The following is a 17,014-nucleotide window of genomic DNA, read 5'->3' on the forward strand; positions in this document are numbered from 1 at the left end:
GCTTGCAAGCTGATCAAGTCCCAAATATTGCTATGAGCTGGACTCCTCCACTCAAAGGAAAACTTGAAAAACCAAAAACAAGCTGGCGGCGGGTAGGAATCATTAAGAATCAAATAGAGGAAATATACAAAGTAGACTGGGGGGAAATTTACTCTGGACTAGTTAATACATAATCTTGTTTTACCTGTAAGAACCACAGAATGGGCCGGAAAATGAAAACGTGAACACCGGCTCAACAAGAACAGGGCAAACATCGGTACCAGAGAAATAGAAAAAGTGCACATGGCGCATTCCTTTCGTGTAGTCACAAATTTTGGGCAGCGAGATGTCATTCACACGGGGGTCCCTGTGGACAGCAAACATGATTTGGGCTTATAATGCTGAACATTGATAAACGTAAAACCATCAGCATGTTAATATAGTCACTGGGAGCATATTAGCATTACAACCATTACAATATACATTGTGTAATATCTACTTCTTCACATTTGCTAAAGATCAAAAACCCACTTTAAACATTTCAGTTTGGATTTCCTCTACATTACAGCCTCCCAGAGATCCTGGTGTGGCAGGGACGGCATAGCAGTATTTGTACAAACTCCTGTAAGAAGGCAAAGGCAAACAAGGAAAAGAACACATGTTCAAATTGTAAATCACTACTCTGCCTTGACTCCCACATAGTTTTGCTATCCTGCCGGTTTCCCGCAGGCTATTGTCCAGCAACGGCTGCGTTTAGCATTTATGACATGAATTAGTTTTAGACAAAATAATACTAAGGCCACTTTACATGTCAACATTTTCTTCTGTTTGTTCACAGCGTTAAAACATAGATGTGATACAACTGAGAATGTATGCTGCTGTATTCCAAAAGAGAGAGAAACAAGTTGCATTTTTCAGGCGAGATGAAAAACAAAGCCCCAAGGGTCGTATGAAGAAGACTTCAAACCAGACAAAAGATAAAGGCAAATAAGAAAAACACAAAAAAACAACAACAAAATGACATGTGAAGTCTCGGGTGAGTTAGATAACCGAATGTAAGTGACAACAAAGACGTAAATGCCAACAAAACATGGAACACTCAAGTATACATTTCAGTTGTTTCTTTATACCCCTAAAATATTGTTCCCAACATCTATTCATCTCCTGTGCCTTGCTTGTTGATACATGCAGCACACTGCAAGGTGGGAGTTAGAAACAAGTGTGCTGGGAGGCTGGGACTTAGTGGGCGAGGGAGCCAATATGTTCTTTAACCCGTTTACCAGGGGGACCTTGCGCCAGCAGTAAGCAGCTTGAAAAAGGTTTAACCGGAACGTCGTACGCTAAATTTGTCGGATAAAAGGGTAAAGAGAACAAATGCCGTGCCGGGCTGTTTTTTTTTTTAAAACATTTTTTTTTTTTTCATCAAACATTAATTCCCAAGTTTTGATGTCTCAATGTACCTGTACCTAAAAGATAATTTGCAGAAACTATATATATATATATATATATATATATATATATATATATATATATATATATATATATATATATATATATATATATAAAAGAGAAGTGGATGAAAGAAATTAACTATATTGCCCAATACAGGAAAAAAGGCAGACGACATATTTGATCACCTTTACTCTGTGTGAGAGAGCAAATGTACATATGGGACTTAAAAACTAAATATGTACCATACAAGTGTAACGCCATCTATATTTACACAGTATATTGTGTTAAAGTTTAATTTAAGAGCAGAGGAAATTAGTCTATTTCCTCAATAGGCCTCAATAGAGCCACACACACTTAAGGTGGGATTCATTTAACGAACAAGTCAAAGAAAACCTGGTGAAAAGGAAATTTCATTATAGCACCTAAAACTACTTTCATGCCAAGTCAAATTCACTGTTCTCCGTTGCTCTATTTACTTTCCCATTTGATTTTCATTTCAACTCATTTAGCATTGTGCCGGGCAAAAATTGCATACTGGGATGTGACAGGACGGCTGGGAAATTATAAGAGGGTTGTAATCTTAAATGCAACAATGTGTGGAGGGAGAAAGAGAAAGAGAGAGGGGTGAGGAGAGGAGGAGGGGAACCCCCAGTTTCACTTCTCACTTTCCTGAAGGGGTGTAATGGAGTTAATGGTTTTCCTGCTTGTGTACAAACTGTCCATGAGGACGCATGGTGGAGCCTGCCAATCACCGGAAAACAAGGGTAAGTGAGCAGTTTCGAGTTCAGCGTACGAGGAAAAGCACTTAAATGGCCTCAGGTGGCTCACGGAGTCTAACCGATCTTCCTCTCTACTGTTCCTTACGCATCTGCAAACCTTTTTTACACATCTTCTATTCTAGGACTGGGAGCTTTCTTCTCTGTCACCTCCCTTGTCTGAGGGGGTTTCACCCGCTACAGTTATAGCCTCCCACTCTAGTGCCATCACATTCTCCTGCTCATTTATTTCCCCATGTTTTTTTCTCTCAAGCTTAGTCCTCAAGGGAGAGTCATAGGATAGCAGGTCCTGTGTGTCAAGCCATGCAACACAGTCCCAGCTGCTGTCAGCGGCCTGCTGTACTGACCCAACAGGTCACATCACTGATGCTGCCAACAGTCTTCAGATGCACGATTGGCATTTTATTCACAGGGTAAAATACACGATGGAAAATGGATATCATTATCATAGGATAAACTAAACATATAGATGTTAATTTTCAAAACATTTACTCAGTCTCAAAGACATCACTACTTGAAAAATGTATGTGGGCTTAAAAAATGTAAAATTTCTTCAATCATCACTTATGACCTACTTCAAGTGTTTGTATCTACAGATTGCATTTTTTCCCTTCTCATTTTACTGCGGTGGGGACGTTTCCCACCCTCACTGCATTCATTACAAACCCAACAACACGGTCCTTTCACACTGGGTTGTACGGAGGTGTGAGTGTGTTTAATTGTGCTTTGAAATGTAACTGTTGTGAAACAACCAGAAAATGACACTTTGTTTCTCAGATTCAACGCTTTATTCCAACAGGGCTTCCTCCATTTAAGTCAGAGGGACCAGCAGGAGACATTCCTTAAACCACCTCACGGTTGCAGGCCTCAGCCATCATTTTATCCTATCAGGGCCCAAGTTTACATAACTCCTCTTTCCAGCTTAAAAGCATTTGCAGGGCAACGGGCAGCGCTTCCACCTAGCGTTTCTACGAAAAAGCACTCCGAGCACTTTTCTTCTTATGTTTTTATGAAAACAATGTTGTATGATAGACAAGCATAACCCTTTGCTTTGCATTATCTATTTAGGCTACTATCTATTTGTTTTGTATAGTTTTTTTTTACCATGAGCACTAAATGGAGGACATCTGCTTCATACTTTGTATGGATCAGGTTGTTACCACTCAATCTGACAGCCGTACTTGGGAGCAACATTCAGTATCCGCCCGGACGATCTGCTCTCACAAATGGACATTTCGGTCTTTGTTACAGTAGTGCCTATGCAAAATATGAAGTGTAGGATAAAAAGACACAGCCAAAACAAGCTTTAGTGACATCACAAGTGTTTTTTTTCTCCAAAAGATCAGAGATTTTTTTACTTGCTAAGAGTGGCCCTAGAAAAAAGGATAAACACTCAGAAAAAAGACACTGGGTGCAGCGGCTTTTCATGAGGAAGCTGCACAAGCGGTCCCGTCATTGGAAACAATTTAAAAAAAGACACCAGTGCGGTTGATGTTTTACCTATAAGGGAGTTGAGCGAAGAATAGGAGGACACCCGCCTCATTTTGTCGATGGTCTCAAAAGAAAGGATGTACTCGTCATTGTCGGGGCTCCCCAGGGTGCTGCTGGCGCTGCTGCTGGTGCTCAGGTTACCAGGAGAGAAAGCAGCTGGCCCACCTGAATGAAGAAAAGACACATAAAAATGTTACCCTCTGATCCAAACAGCAACAAAATCATGACCATCACAAATGTATTATAGCTGCTGTAACAGTCCTGTATAAATACAGTTTATTATTGTGATTATTGTTATAAACCGATCAACATCCAACAAGGTCTGAGCAGCACTTAAACTTGGAGGTTGCATGCCGACACACCAACTTGCTCATAACTTAATTTCAGATGTCAAGCTCAGTCACCTCCTGCTATAATTCTCCTGCTCTTCACATTACGTATGACTCACACAAAACGCCAAGCATCCTCCAAACTGACTACAGGCTGAACTGTGGAAATGGAGATTGGAAGAGAGTGGAAATATAATCGGCATTATTGATGATGAACACCGCTGAACATTGACTTAAGCACTGAGACCATGTGAATTAGGAAAGGTGTTAGCAGTAAGTTGCACACTTCAAATTGACAGTGATTTAACTTCACTCACGGCTGATGCCTTACTGGCAGTTTTATACACTAGTTAGACACTAGTTATTGACTCAGAAAGATGATTTTGAAAGCTGTTGTTCATCCGGCGTCATCGTTTGCTGCAACGGTGACGTACTTGGATGCAAGGAAGAACCACAGGCTGCTATTTGAACTTGGATCTGTATTCTTCGAGTCTTGGCTGACAGGAAGCTCCAAGTGCCGCTCATTAACAGAAAGACTGTCTGCATCAGTCGTGTGAGAGGATATGGCAAGTGGAGACCTTTTGAGCATCAGAAGCTTCTGTGTAATGCCTCTTGGTGAATGTAGGCACAGCTTCACAAGCAAGGGAACCCAACATAGCATTGATTGAGGAATTGATTGCGTCAATTGACTGAAGTTCTTTTTATTGCCTACTAAGTCTCAAGAATGGCAATGACAGAATGAATAAGTAAGTCTGGGGACTGTTACATCTACAGCCCAAAGGACCTTACGAAACACGCTAATAGTCTCTCCTTGGATTAATTTCTGTCATTCAGCTGACTAAATTGTCTTCTTTGTCTTCATTCAGTTCTCCTAGAAATGAATCTAAATTTCCACTTCATCGTATTTATATCTCTCCCATCTGCCTTATTTTCTCTCTTGCTCCATTCCTCAGGACTCGCTCCCCCTCCTACCTTCTTCATTAAGGTTGAGGTTCTGGAGGCTCTTGTTCAGGTTGCGGGCAGTGGTAGCAGCTCGAATGTTGGTGTAGGAGTTGACCGATCTCAGGCGTGGGATGGCTGGGCTGTCCCTCACTGGAGTCAGGTTACCAGGCTCTGGACGTAAACATAGGGGGGTGTACATCAGAGTTTGATAACGCTAAAAGAATAAAAATAAGGATAAGTAAAATGCACGGAATGCATGAACGTGTGAAAGAGAGACGTGAAAGAGCTTTACAATTTTAGATGGAAAAAAAAAAGACTTTAAAAAGTCTTGTCCTCTGTGATCGGTCCCTCAGTCCCCTCACCTCAGAATATACCTCCTCATTAACGGACGCGTTAGCTAATAACTTTTCCAGCTGGCTAACGTCGCGTTCTCTCCTGCTGTGTTCAATGACTCAATTCATCAAGCTGTAGCTAACGTTAGCTAAGTCAATGTCAACAGAGCTCCTGGGTAACTTAACTTAGATATACCATAAAAAATTATTTTACCATGCACTCGCGCTCCCTTCTGACACGTGCAACTGTTCGCAGTTCACTGAATATAAACACCCCCCTCAAAAAAAAACCCTCATCGAATCGACACGATTCACGTAGGTCACCTATTTTGGTTTGAAAACGGCGAATTTTGCCGAAAGGTGAGGGATTTTCATGTCTGATGTATAATTACAAACTTACAGACATAGTCATAATGATTTATAACAATAATAATAATATACAGCATTTCATGATTATCTATAAGTATCAAGTATCAAAATTCTTCATACTTGTTTAATTTGCAAAGATCATTGATTTATAATTTTGGCAAACACCAATTGAATCAACTTTATTTAAATTACCATAGTCCGATAGTTTTCAAAAGATTCACATTTTTACCCCCTAAAAAAAATTGTCCTGTCCCGCATTAATAGATGTTTCTGGAGGGATGTGTGGCCAACCTGTACTTTTATACAAGTAACATTTAGAAATAAATTTTCTGCCCAGTCACATATTCTGTTGTATTCCATATTCCTCACATCTGGTTAGAAGTCTTTTTTTTACAAAGTCCTTTTTGATAATGGCATCCTATGTTTGAATGAGATCTGTCCATGACAAGTAAATGAGTCTTGTCCCTGGTATAGACATGGACTCAGCAATTTAAGATTCACATGTTTATGTCATGCCCTAATCTGCAAAGATTCTAGGGTTCTTAAAATCTCTCAATAATGCTTACAAACACACATTGAACCATTTAGAGGGCAGAAGTATTTTGTGTTTTTCATAGATTTTTTCATCGGGATAGTTCTTTTGTATATAACTTGGAAAATGCAATAAAGTTAGTAATGCAAATAAGAGAAGGGGAAAACACTATAAAACCAAATTCTGACTTTCAATTAGATTGTTGGTGGATTTCTTCTCCACTAATCATGTTCACAGGAACATTGTAAAGGCACTGGGACTCCCGAGATTTACATAAATTATGACCAACGAATGATTTTAGTAATTTATAGCGACTAAGAGTTAAAGGACAAAAACACAAACGTGATAGTATCCTTAAAAACTTTAGATAAAATGTACAATCGACTTCTATGGCTTTCCTTTAAAGGATCTGCATTCTTGTACGTAAATCTTTTCCTCAGAAATTATAAATTAGCATGTTAGTGTTTGTGTGTCTGCAGTACCTGCGCTGTTGGCTGGTGACGACACTGTATAGTTTTTCTCCTCTTCTATGAATTGGAGGGCAACTGTACAGAAGTTGCTTTCATATTGGACCACCAAGTGACTCAGTGCTACTACCAGCTCCTGTCAAACGCATATGAAAAAAAAGATCATTCAGTTTCATGGATTATGATTTTCTTTCAGTTTATGCCTCAATATCTTCAAGATGAGCAGTATTTTTACAGGTAAAATGGTGACAAATGAATAACACATCTTTTATCTCTTAGCGAAGGATCAATTACCAGTTGCGTCAGAATTTAACTTCTTTCACTGCAGCAAAAAGCGTACAAATCTTCTACCTGCACTGCAGTGTCGTAGTCATAAGACAAACCCACACTTATCAATTGTCTTCATATGTTTTGGAGTCATAGTTTCTACTTGCATCTGGCATTTTACTAAATTGTAAACATATAATAAAAAAGTCAACTATGTGTATGAAGTGATTGCTAATGTGCTGCAGTGACCTTGCGGACCACAGGGCTGCCATCGTTGATGAGCTGGGCCAGCATCATGGCCACATTGTGGTCGATGGTGGTGGAGTGGTCCGTCCTCTCAGCTGAGTTCCCCACAAACGTCCCCAGAGCAAAGACAGCCGCACACCTCACCTGCAGCGGCACAACAAGCAACAACTCTTTCATTTCCGCTTAAATTTTTTTTTTTTGCTATTGTGTTTGTTTTATTTAAAACATAAAGATAAAGCATTTTTGATGGGGTTGGATAATTTGTATCTGCTCTTCCCTCATCGATTAACTGCTCTGACTTTTCTTAACTGTCAGACAACAACATTGTTGAAAGTTTTGGGGGTAATTATGGTGCAATTTTCTTTCAATGCCACACTAGGAAATGCCCCGGAGATGATCCGTGCCATGTGTTCCAGTGAGCTGCTTTTTGTCACTATAACTCATCACTTTCTCTGCCCGCTTCATTGGCTGTTTAATCTAAACTTGCTGTGCCACAGACGCAATTTTCCATCAGGGGACTGAACTGAACCAAATTACAGCAGAAAAATGAATCTGTGGTTGTATTGTTTGTTGAGGTGACAGAAAACATATTTTTTTCATTGAAAGCATCAATATGTATGATCATCACCATCCCCACTACTTTTTAATCTTGCAATAATGTTTTACCCAGATGTTGCTTTGATACTGTATGTTTTGCTTCGCTCCAATTAAAAATGATGAAATTTCTACGTGTCAGATTACCATTTTCTTTTTCAAAACATGAAATAAAAGAAAGCCATAAGAAATATCCCTGTGAATTGAAACGGAAATAAAACGCAAGACTATAATACAAGAAAGCATGTGCCAATTATAGTCTACTAACAGCCTTCAGTCAAATCTACCATCTGCACCAAGGTGTGTTGATTTAAATCTATGCTATTTTAAGAAGCCATATTATATGGTGACATATTACACAGCCTTATATTGTTACATAGCCTTGTTGAAGTCTCAATTTTAATTGGTCAATTATTGGTCTGTTATGTCTTTATAGCAGCAGCTCTCGGGCACAAGTCATTTTTCTATTAAAACGGTGTGCAGGTTTTCAGTGAATTTCACTTGAATTTTCAGCACAATATATTATGAAGAATAGGTGCTTGTTACTTTAAATTGGGAGATCAGCCGTATTAGCAGTGGTTGCATTTGTGTTTTACTATGAAAAATACATTTGTCTCATGATCTGTGTTGAGTGAATCCTCTGTTATCAGCTGCTGAGGAGAGAGAAGGCAATATGGGTCATTGTGATTATGTACACCCAAGACAAAATCTTGAATATTGCAGCGTCTCTTCAGCCATTATCGCATATTCTCTTTTGTGCTATGTCAACTTCAAATAAAGGAAATGTGTGCCTATATGCAAATTTAAAATGTCTATATAGACAGTTGGAACTACATGACATTCAAATTCCCTGACTGGACTCCCTGAACTTTCTAAAGTTGTAAAGGTGTTTATAATATTGTGTCCAACTCCCACATATGTCCTCTCCACCGCTGTGCTGCCAGTATAATGTGTGCTATCCCAGTTATACTGGTAAATAAATCACAAATAGAAAATATATGTCAAAACGTGAATCAACCAAATATTGTCTTTTGTTCCACTTTTATTGTGAAACTTTCAAGTCTCATGGGGATCAACTTCTTGAATTCACCCACGTCTTACCTCACATTATTTCAAGTAGAATGGCAGCTTTTTTTTCTTTGCTCTCTGTTCAGTGACATTGAGGTTGACAATGTGACACAGTGTGAATAGTCTCAATTGAACACCCAAGGAAGAGGTTTACATCCAGTCAAATCCAGCTCACATGCTCTGAAAAGTCCTAATGTAAAATATATCTACAACCTGAGAATGTAGTTGGACAAGTGCATGGTGTCTATTTGTTTGTTTGTGTGTGTGTGTGTGTGTGTGTGTGTGTGTGTGCGCACTTCAGTTTCAACCCTACAGCCAAAGTAGCTGTCTTTCCAAAGGAAGGAGGAAGGTAATTCTGGAAACAGATGTTCCTTGGAGGTACACGTGTGTAAACACCTGCATACATGCGAACTCTGTGTTTTCAGGTTGTCCCTCTGGTCCACATACGACCCAGTCAGATGCACAAACGCACGATCACAATCAGTCTCCTTAAATATGAAGTTACTCATGTGCATACAGTTCATAAAAAGACACACGCGAATACACACACAGAGCAGACCACTTTTAAGACCGTCCAAACTGTGTGGGTCTGCTCTGTGTGTATTCGCGTGTCTTTTTATGAACTGTATGCACATGTGTAACTTCATATTTACGGAGACTGATTGTGATCGTGCGTTTGTGACCTGACGGAAAATTATTTTAATATGCTTGTGGTTTATTTCCACTCCATGGTTATAGATGGCTGCACTCAGCTTGTTTAATCTAAACAGGTAATCATGAATTACCATGCACAATTTAATCATTTGCAATGCAAGATATTCTTGAATTGTCCTTTTGGTATAGTGAAAATTAAAAAAAACATCTTCTTGTACTTTTTCAAATGCATCTAAACTGCATTATGAACCTCTATCTCACCTCAGGGATGGGATCCGATAGCAGAGTGTAGAGCTTCTCGTGGGCGCTGTCCCGAACTCCACACCAGCGTGCCGGGTCAAAGTTCTGCCAGATGCGGCCCAGGCAAATGGCCACCCACTGGCGGAGCAGGGGGTGGGGGTCCGACAGCTGCTCCAGGCAGTTGGCTATTAGGTTGCCTTGCAGACAGGCTTCCTGGTGGGGGGAGAAGGAGAGTGATAGGGGAAGGAGTGAGGCAGAATGAAGAGTATTAGAGAGCAGTTGTCCATATGGGCACTTTTTCCTTTTAGGTTTTTAATGGGAGGAAAACTACGTACATTCAAGAAATGTAAGACAATTTTAAGGACTGATGTATGAAGTCATAGTAAAAGTGGCAAGGCCATTTGAGTAAGACATAATTTCCCATGGGTCATCACTTATTAAAAACACTTGTTTGAAACTGTGGTCATCAAACTTGACTTGTCAGTATTTAATGTTTAATAAAATGACAATATGTGCATCCTTCTTCAGTCTTAACCATCCTGAGCAGCACAGAGGCTCCAGGCTTAGACTTGTACTTGACTTGTACATCATTAGTCAGTTAATTATCTCTGACCCGTAACCTCAAACTTTGATGAAAAAAAAGAGGCCTGCAGTAGTAGAACTTCATTCTTTTGAATCCCTTTGGCCCTCGTCTAATCATGTTTTGTTTTGTCAACAAAGGCTAATTGGTCTATCAAGGTTTGAGTCAGTCTAAAGTCTTCTATTCAGAAACCTCTTCACACTTTAGGTTTGACTGAATTAAATTGTGCAGAGCACTAACGGGAACTCTCTTTTCTTCTTTGCCGTTTCCTTTGTCTTTCTTCTTTTCACGATGAAACAAAAACAGCGCGTAGACTGACTGTCAAGGATGATGAACTTTGTCAAAAATAAAGGCTTGGTTGAAATGAAGTCCAAAACAATGGCTCCCACGGTAAAGTCAACATAATGTATCATTTTTCAACATTCATTACAACCACAGAGTTACAATGTCATCTCTCAGCTTCTCTTTTGACCAGAAATATGGTTTTGATTCACTTTTTAATTCCAATCACTTCTTTTCAGGTCGGGTATTAGTGCAAGTTTTAAACTGGAAAACACTATACGCGAAGGGTTGAGTTTTCCTTGGTTCATTGATTTCAGGCGGTCTATTTTTTTTTTTTTTTATTGTTTTCAATGTAGAAGTAGTTCACATCCAAAGCATGACAAGGGAGGGATGCAATAATCTACTGCAAATCTTTACGATTGTAAACTATGCAGCAGAAGTGTTGTGTTTATTTGTTCGTCTGTTGCATTTGGCAAATGGTTTGATCAGTGTTAAGATGCTGTTCATACAATGCAACACTTCCTATATAGATGCTCTATAGTAAAAAAATTGCAGTTGCTCCCTTTTTCTGTCTTGTATTGCCAAACACCTGTAAGCGTCCACTAACTTTAATTGACAGTAGCTTAACACCCATCAAAAGGTTTAGCCCGGCATGAATAAAAGAGCAGCAGATCGGTGAGGGTGACACTCATGCTGTGTGAATGTTTGCCGAAACAGTCTTGAATTTATCAAGGCAACCAGTTAACATAGAGGAAGGGCATAACAAAATATACTTCTGGTCTGTTTTCTTCTGCAGCAGACTTAAATAAAAGGCATTTATGGTAACCACTGAAGTGATGGTAGACCTTATTTCTGTGTGACAACAACTTGACAGTCTTGTGCGTGAGCTTGAACATAAAAGCCTTTAACACAACAACTCATACCTACATGCACCCTAACAAATGAACTACTTTAGTGTGCTGAGAATCTTTCTTTGTCAAATACAGTTTGAGGCGTCTAACAAAACATCTTTTATCAGCACAGACACAATGTGCCTCCTCCACTTTCTTCATGTGCACTTGATTGCTACTGTGTCGTTCACTGAGCTGCCGGCTGAACCACAAGAGCTGGAATATTACTACGACAGTGTATGTTTGCTACATTGTTACCACAGTAATGAGTGCTGCTGTTGAAACTTAGAGAGATAAATAATGGAGATGTGGAGCAGGTAGAGAGTCTGTGTAATGTTGGGAGCATCTATTATTTACAGGCCTTTGAGAGAGGCAAGAGCATTTAGGAAGCGTGGTATAGAAGAAGAATAGGTGTTTCTGAGCTTGAGAGCACAATTTTTTTTTCCTGATTTGTCACATTTATATAATGTTAAGTGAAAGAAGTACTATCAAGTGCTGAAGAAAAAATATGTCATAACATTAGAAAGAGAAAGAAAAACAACTGCAGAGAGCATGAGGGAAAAAGCAAAACGGAGTGATGGTGGACTATTTCTTTGTGGAAGAGTTTGTCTGTGTGTGTGTAGTGAATGAAATGACAAGCTACATCATTCCAAAACCCCACCCTTGGACGTTTGATCGGCATCAGGCACAAAAGGCTTCTGGGATTGAACACAGGGGGCCAGGAACAGGCCAAAGTGACACTTGTAGTGATAAAATGTCACCATGCAGGTGGCTGGGATGGAAATGGAGATTATAGAGGTGACTGTGGGAGACAAAATTGTCACATAACAAATTTCTCCCTTAAAAACACAATGCGCAATAGAGTAATTTCTCAAAAAGATGTCTGGTCCTGGAAGAACCCGCTGAGGTACTGGTGAGGAAAGTCAATTAATAATTTGGTACCTTCTCTCTTTGAGCCTCGAGCAAATAGAGAGACAGCGGTGCAGGAATACACACACAACCAGACATGTTTAGAAACACACACCTGTCCTGTGTTGTAGCTGTTGACAATCACAGCCAATATGAAGACAGCCATGGTCCGATGCTCGGCCTGTAACAAAGAAAAGAATTGTGAGATTGTATCATATGTCAATATGTCTGCTGTCATACGACAGTCTGAAGATGTTCTGTTCAACTCCGTTTAGAGTCAAGACCAAAAGTAAAGAAGAGATATATTCCTTTATATTATATTCATGGCGGACACTCATTGGCATGTAACTGTCGGCTAACACAGACAGGAAGTACTTGTGTCCATTGTCTTTCACCAGGTCAGCTTGACATGACTGCAGAGACAGATAGGGAGAGCGAGAAAGGAGGGGAGACAAAGAGGAGAATTTAACTTAAAAAAATACTGAACTGAAGCCTTGGGGCGTGCCGACTGATATCTACTGTAAGTAATATTCACTGACTAATGATAATAACCATAGAAGTTCCCACTTAAAACTAGTCCTTTAAGGTTGACATCATATAAATGAATTTGAATTGATTTTAAATCACTGTAAACAACGTCAAGGCTGTACGCTAACTACTTTCAAAAATAATATCACCCTGAAGTATAAACTGTCAAAAATACTAAATGTTATTGTTTTACTATTTCTTTGTCATCTAAAGTTGGTATTTGCAGAAAACACACAATTCAAATGAATAAGAAATAGATGATTGTATTATTTTTTAAATATCGTTTCATAAAAAAAGACAATCCACGCTTTGAAAAAAATGAGGCAGTATGATTTTTATTTTTGTGTGTTTTACATCACTTACGCTGTCTACGGCTAGGATTTTAGCCCAGATGAAAACCAGCAGCGGCCGCAGCTCTCTGGCTGAGCTCTGGAGCAGTTTTAATACATAGGGGAAGATCCCCACAGACAGGGCCTGGAAACACACAAAACACACACTTATGGAACAGCATTGATATTGCAGTTCATGATCCAGGCTAGTGTAGAAACAGCATTAGTGTATATCTTTCAAGTGGTACAAATAATTGAATTTCAGTGGTCTTTTTCTGGCAGGCTAATATATATTTTTGCTGTCAATCGAAGGTATTTTCTGTTCATCATGCTCACTGAAAGTTACCTATGGATCATAGTAAATACACAGCAATTACATTTAAGCCATAAAAATAGTTCAAAATTTTAGGAAATACGCTTTATCAAGTACTTTGGGAAGATTAATACCAATCATGTCTGTGCATTCAGTATGAAGTGGGAGTGAGGAAACAACTAGTTTACATAGGCAAGAGTGAAGACTAATGTTGGCTACGGATACATCTTTGCACAGGAAGGAGGATTGTGGATGTTGTCCCCAATGACTTCCATTGAAAGTGTATTAAGTAGGAATCTGGTAATGGTCAGTATGCACAAAGGGAATGATTACAGCATGCAAAACCTCCTTTAACATTAATATGGGTACCTGACTATTGTTTTAGGCATAAAAAACTAGTTCTGTGCATTCACGGCTACGCTAATAAGAAGCGAAAACTATTAACAACATTGCTTATTAGTAATATTACTCATCAACCAACCAAGCTTTAATGTGTATTGTTATCCCCCCCAAAAAAACGAGAGTTCCTCCGAATAAATTACATTAAAAAAAACAGGGACACTATATCTTATCGTACCAGACTGACAGCCCAAGGACCAAGATCCAGAAACTGTCCAAGCAGGTCGAGTGCTCGCAGCCGATGAACCTGACTCAGGAGGACCTGAAAAGGGAGCAGAGGTCAAAGGTTAACTGGGCCTCCAAACCAAGAGGAAGCCCAATATTAAAGAAGGAAGGACAGCGGGAGAAACCGCAGAGAGGTTGAGGAGGTGGAGTGAAACAGGTGGCTCTCACAACACTTACTGGTAAGACACTGGCACCAGAGCGCGCTTGTTTACATTGTAAGAGGGTGTACAAGCATACATGTGTGGGCGGCAGGGTGCGTCTTTGGCTGACATTTCCCTTGGCTTCTTAACAGGATACATGCTTCGGACAATACAATAGTGAGTGCATTTTGATTTACGTGTATGACGGGGTTGCCAAATGGAATCACGATGTAGCGGTTTTGGCCAAGGAGAACTATTTTAAGGAGGCACATGGTGTGTGCTAAAAATGTTTGTGTGTGTGTAGATTATGCAACATTAAGCTCAGAGCAGCAAAGAGTCGTGTGAGGACTGGACACCAGTCCACACCCATGTGACTGTCCCACAGTGTGTGTGGGAACAAGCATATGGAGGAAACCAGGTCCCCACACGCACATTATCAGTGTTCTCCGTGACTTCACCCTGGTGTGCGTGACCACACATACAGAAGAGGGACGCGGGGGAAGACCGGCTGAGGGTTGCCTCCAGCTCCAAAGATGGGCGTGGAACATGCACATTTGTGTGTGTGACTTATAACCTTTTTTTTCTCAGGGGGTCTTAAAGCCAGAAACAGGAGAGAAAACTATTAAAATCTGACTTTTCTCACTTGCCTTACAGGTCTTCTGTAGATTTAGCACAGATGTCAGTGAATATTTTCCACAGTCACACACACATAAGCACATTTTCTGCACATGATTGAATTAACACATTAACATAATGTTCATTACATCGTAAGAGGGGTGAATATCTCTGAGATATGCTGCAATGTTAAAATGTGTATGAATATGTGAGAATATTTGTCTCAATTCCTTATCTGCGTAACACCTCGACTGTGATCTCCTTTAGTGCGATGAGTCAGCACTTTCCATCACCACTCCGTGTGCACGAGCTGTGAGACACACGCACACCAGCATGTTGTTGTATGATTCACATGCATGTCGTAATCAAGTCAGGGAGGCCGAATGCCAAATGTGTGTGAATGTGCTGCCGTTACCATAACATCATAATTTATGAGACGTTGTAATTCCTTTGCAAAATCAGTTAATCCTTCCTGGATGAGACGCCTGTTGTCAAGACAACGCCGCACCGTATCTCTCATCGCTGAGCTCTGTTGTCTTTCCTTTACTCATTTCATTAAAGATCATTATTGATGCAGTACTCTCTGTTGCCCATTTCTTGTTGCTCATTGCATCTTTCAAATGGAGCCAGATTAAATATTTTGGCAATAAATTGTAAATCCTCCAAGAATATGCTCCTTTTTTAACTTCATTCTTATGCAACTGTGGGCTGAAAAGGGTATAAAAACCTGTTTATGTGTCCATCCGTTACATCAGAGAGCATGAGGGAGCCTTGAGATTACTGCACTCACGGTGTAAAGCTGCATAATGTTGCGTAATCTTAAAGGCTATTGCTGCTTTGCTCCCTCTCTCCCTCTTTAACTCTACATCAAGTGCACACACAGGCGCACGCCTTCACAGTCAATCCAGCGCTCCCCGATCAGTCTGCCTTTTCCTCTGCTTTTAACGGGTCCCGACAGAACTGCTGTATGGATGGACTGCGGCTCGCAGTGCGCTGAGTAAGCAGGAAATTAACATCCAACACGGACAGCGGCGCATCACCACTACACAGCGATATAATACAACGCCACAACTGTACAACCCCACTGGATGTTGGTGGTGGAAGGAGGATATAGGAGGCGAGAAACATTCAACTGCTGTAACTGAACAGCTAAAGCATGTGGCAATGTGTTAGCAAGATTTCACTTTAATTAAAGCATCCCAAACTCATTTAACACCACTACAGGAAACACAGTAGCCACTGTTCTTATCACAGGTTGTGTTGCAGTGTTGTAATGAAGAAAGCTGGCCTGCAAATGTTGAGCTCAATTTAGGCAAGGATTTAGCAGTACATATCTCACTTTTCTACTAGCAGACCTAAAGTAGTAACTTAAAAGAGAGTGTCCTTTTATAAAGAAGGGGATGAGAATGAAAGATATAATGGTATAAAAAGTATTGCAAGCGTTCTAATTTAATGGTGGCTTGTGTTTGCAAGTGCATAATGGTGAATGACACCCTTTTCAAACATGGCATCCGCAACATTGGTGGCTTCATCTATCTGATAAAGAAACAGCAATTCAGCATTCATGAGTCTCAATTACCTAAACGATTGATTGATGTAAGCGAGGTACAGCTACTGACACCACAACAGAATAAACAGAGGAGTGTGTTTGAGTGTGAATACTGAGAAACATGATCCAAAAAATATGCAAAACAGCTGGGTTTTTTAATTAATTGTGTATTTTCTTTTTACAATTCCCTTTAGTTTGAGTGTCTTTTGGTTTTGTGGAAATCTGTATTCACGGTTCCTAAAGCCATCCATATAGACACAAATTTAAAAATGTCGTCATAGTGCATCGTGAATCATAATTATAATGCTGAATTATCAAAGAAGTGTTTGGTTCTAAAATATAATCCCTGCTTGTATGCATGTTGAATCATTCTAGGATGAGGCCCACCCTACATAGAGCCAACATCTCATTGATTTCAAAACCAGGCTGTGAATGTAAAGGAGACACCATAGTAATGTTATCATTTAACTTCACTCAATAGTCATTTTTACTGAGCTTGAAAGCATCATAATAAAAC

General features: G+C 39.8%; 1 protein-coding gene across 2 annotated transcripts in view; it reads right to left on the reverse strand.

Moving 5' to 3' along the window:
• rptor (regulatory associated protein of MTOR, complex 1) overlaps positions 1-17,014 on the reverse strand; it is a 126,378-nt gene that overhangs the window by 31,456 nt on the left and 77,908 nt on the right. For both annotated transcript variants that reach the window (XM_068589217.1, XM_068589216.1), the window contains exons 13-21: positions 14,147-14,230; positions 13,291-13,401; positions 12,707-12,812; positions 12,515-12,579; positions 9,760-9,951; positions 7,186-7,326; positions 6,685-6,805; positions 5,000-5,140; positions 3,708-3,863 (exon numbers count right to left, since the gene is read on the reverse strand). In XM_068589217.1, the coding sequence (XP_068445318.1) occupies positions 3,708-3,863; positions 5,000-5,140; positions 6,685-6,805; positions 7,186-7,326; positions 9,760-9,951; positions 12,515-12,579; positions 12,707-12,812; positions 13,291-13,401; positions 14,147-14,230 (1,117 nt within the window). The remainder of the gene's footprint in view (positions 1-3,707; positions 3,864-4,999; positions 5,141-6,684; positions 6,806-7,185; positions 7,327-9,759; positions 9,952-12,514; positions 12,580-12,706; positions 12,813-13,290; positions 13,402-14,146; positions 14,231-17,014) is intronic.

Source organism: Clinocottus analis, unplaced genomic scaffold (assembly GCF_023055335.1).
Source record: "Clinocottus analis isolate CAN_PGR_092001 unplaced genomic scaffold, fCliAna1.0.p SCAF_22, whole genome shotgun sequence".
NCBI classification, from domain to species: Eukaryota; Metazoa; Chordata; class Actinopteri; order Perciformes; family Cottidae; genus Clinocottus; species Clinocottus analis.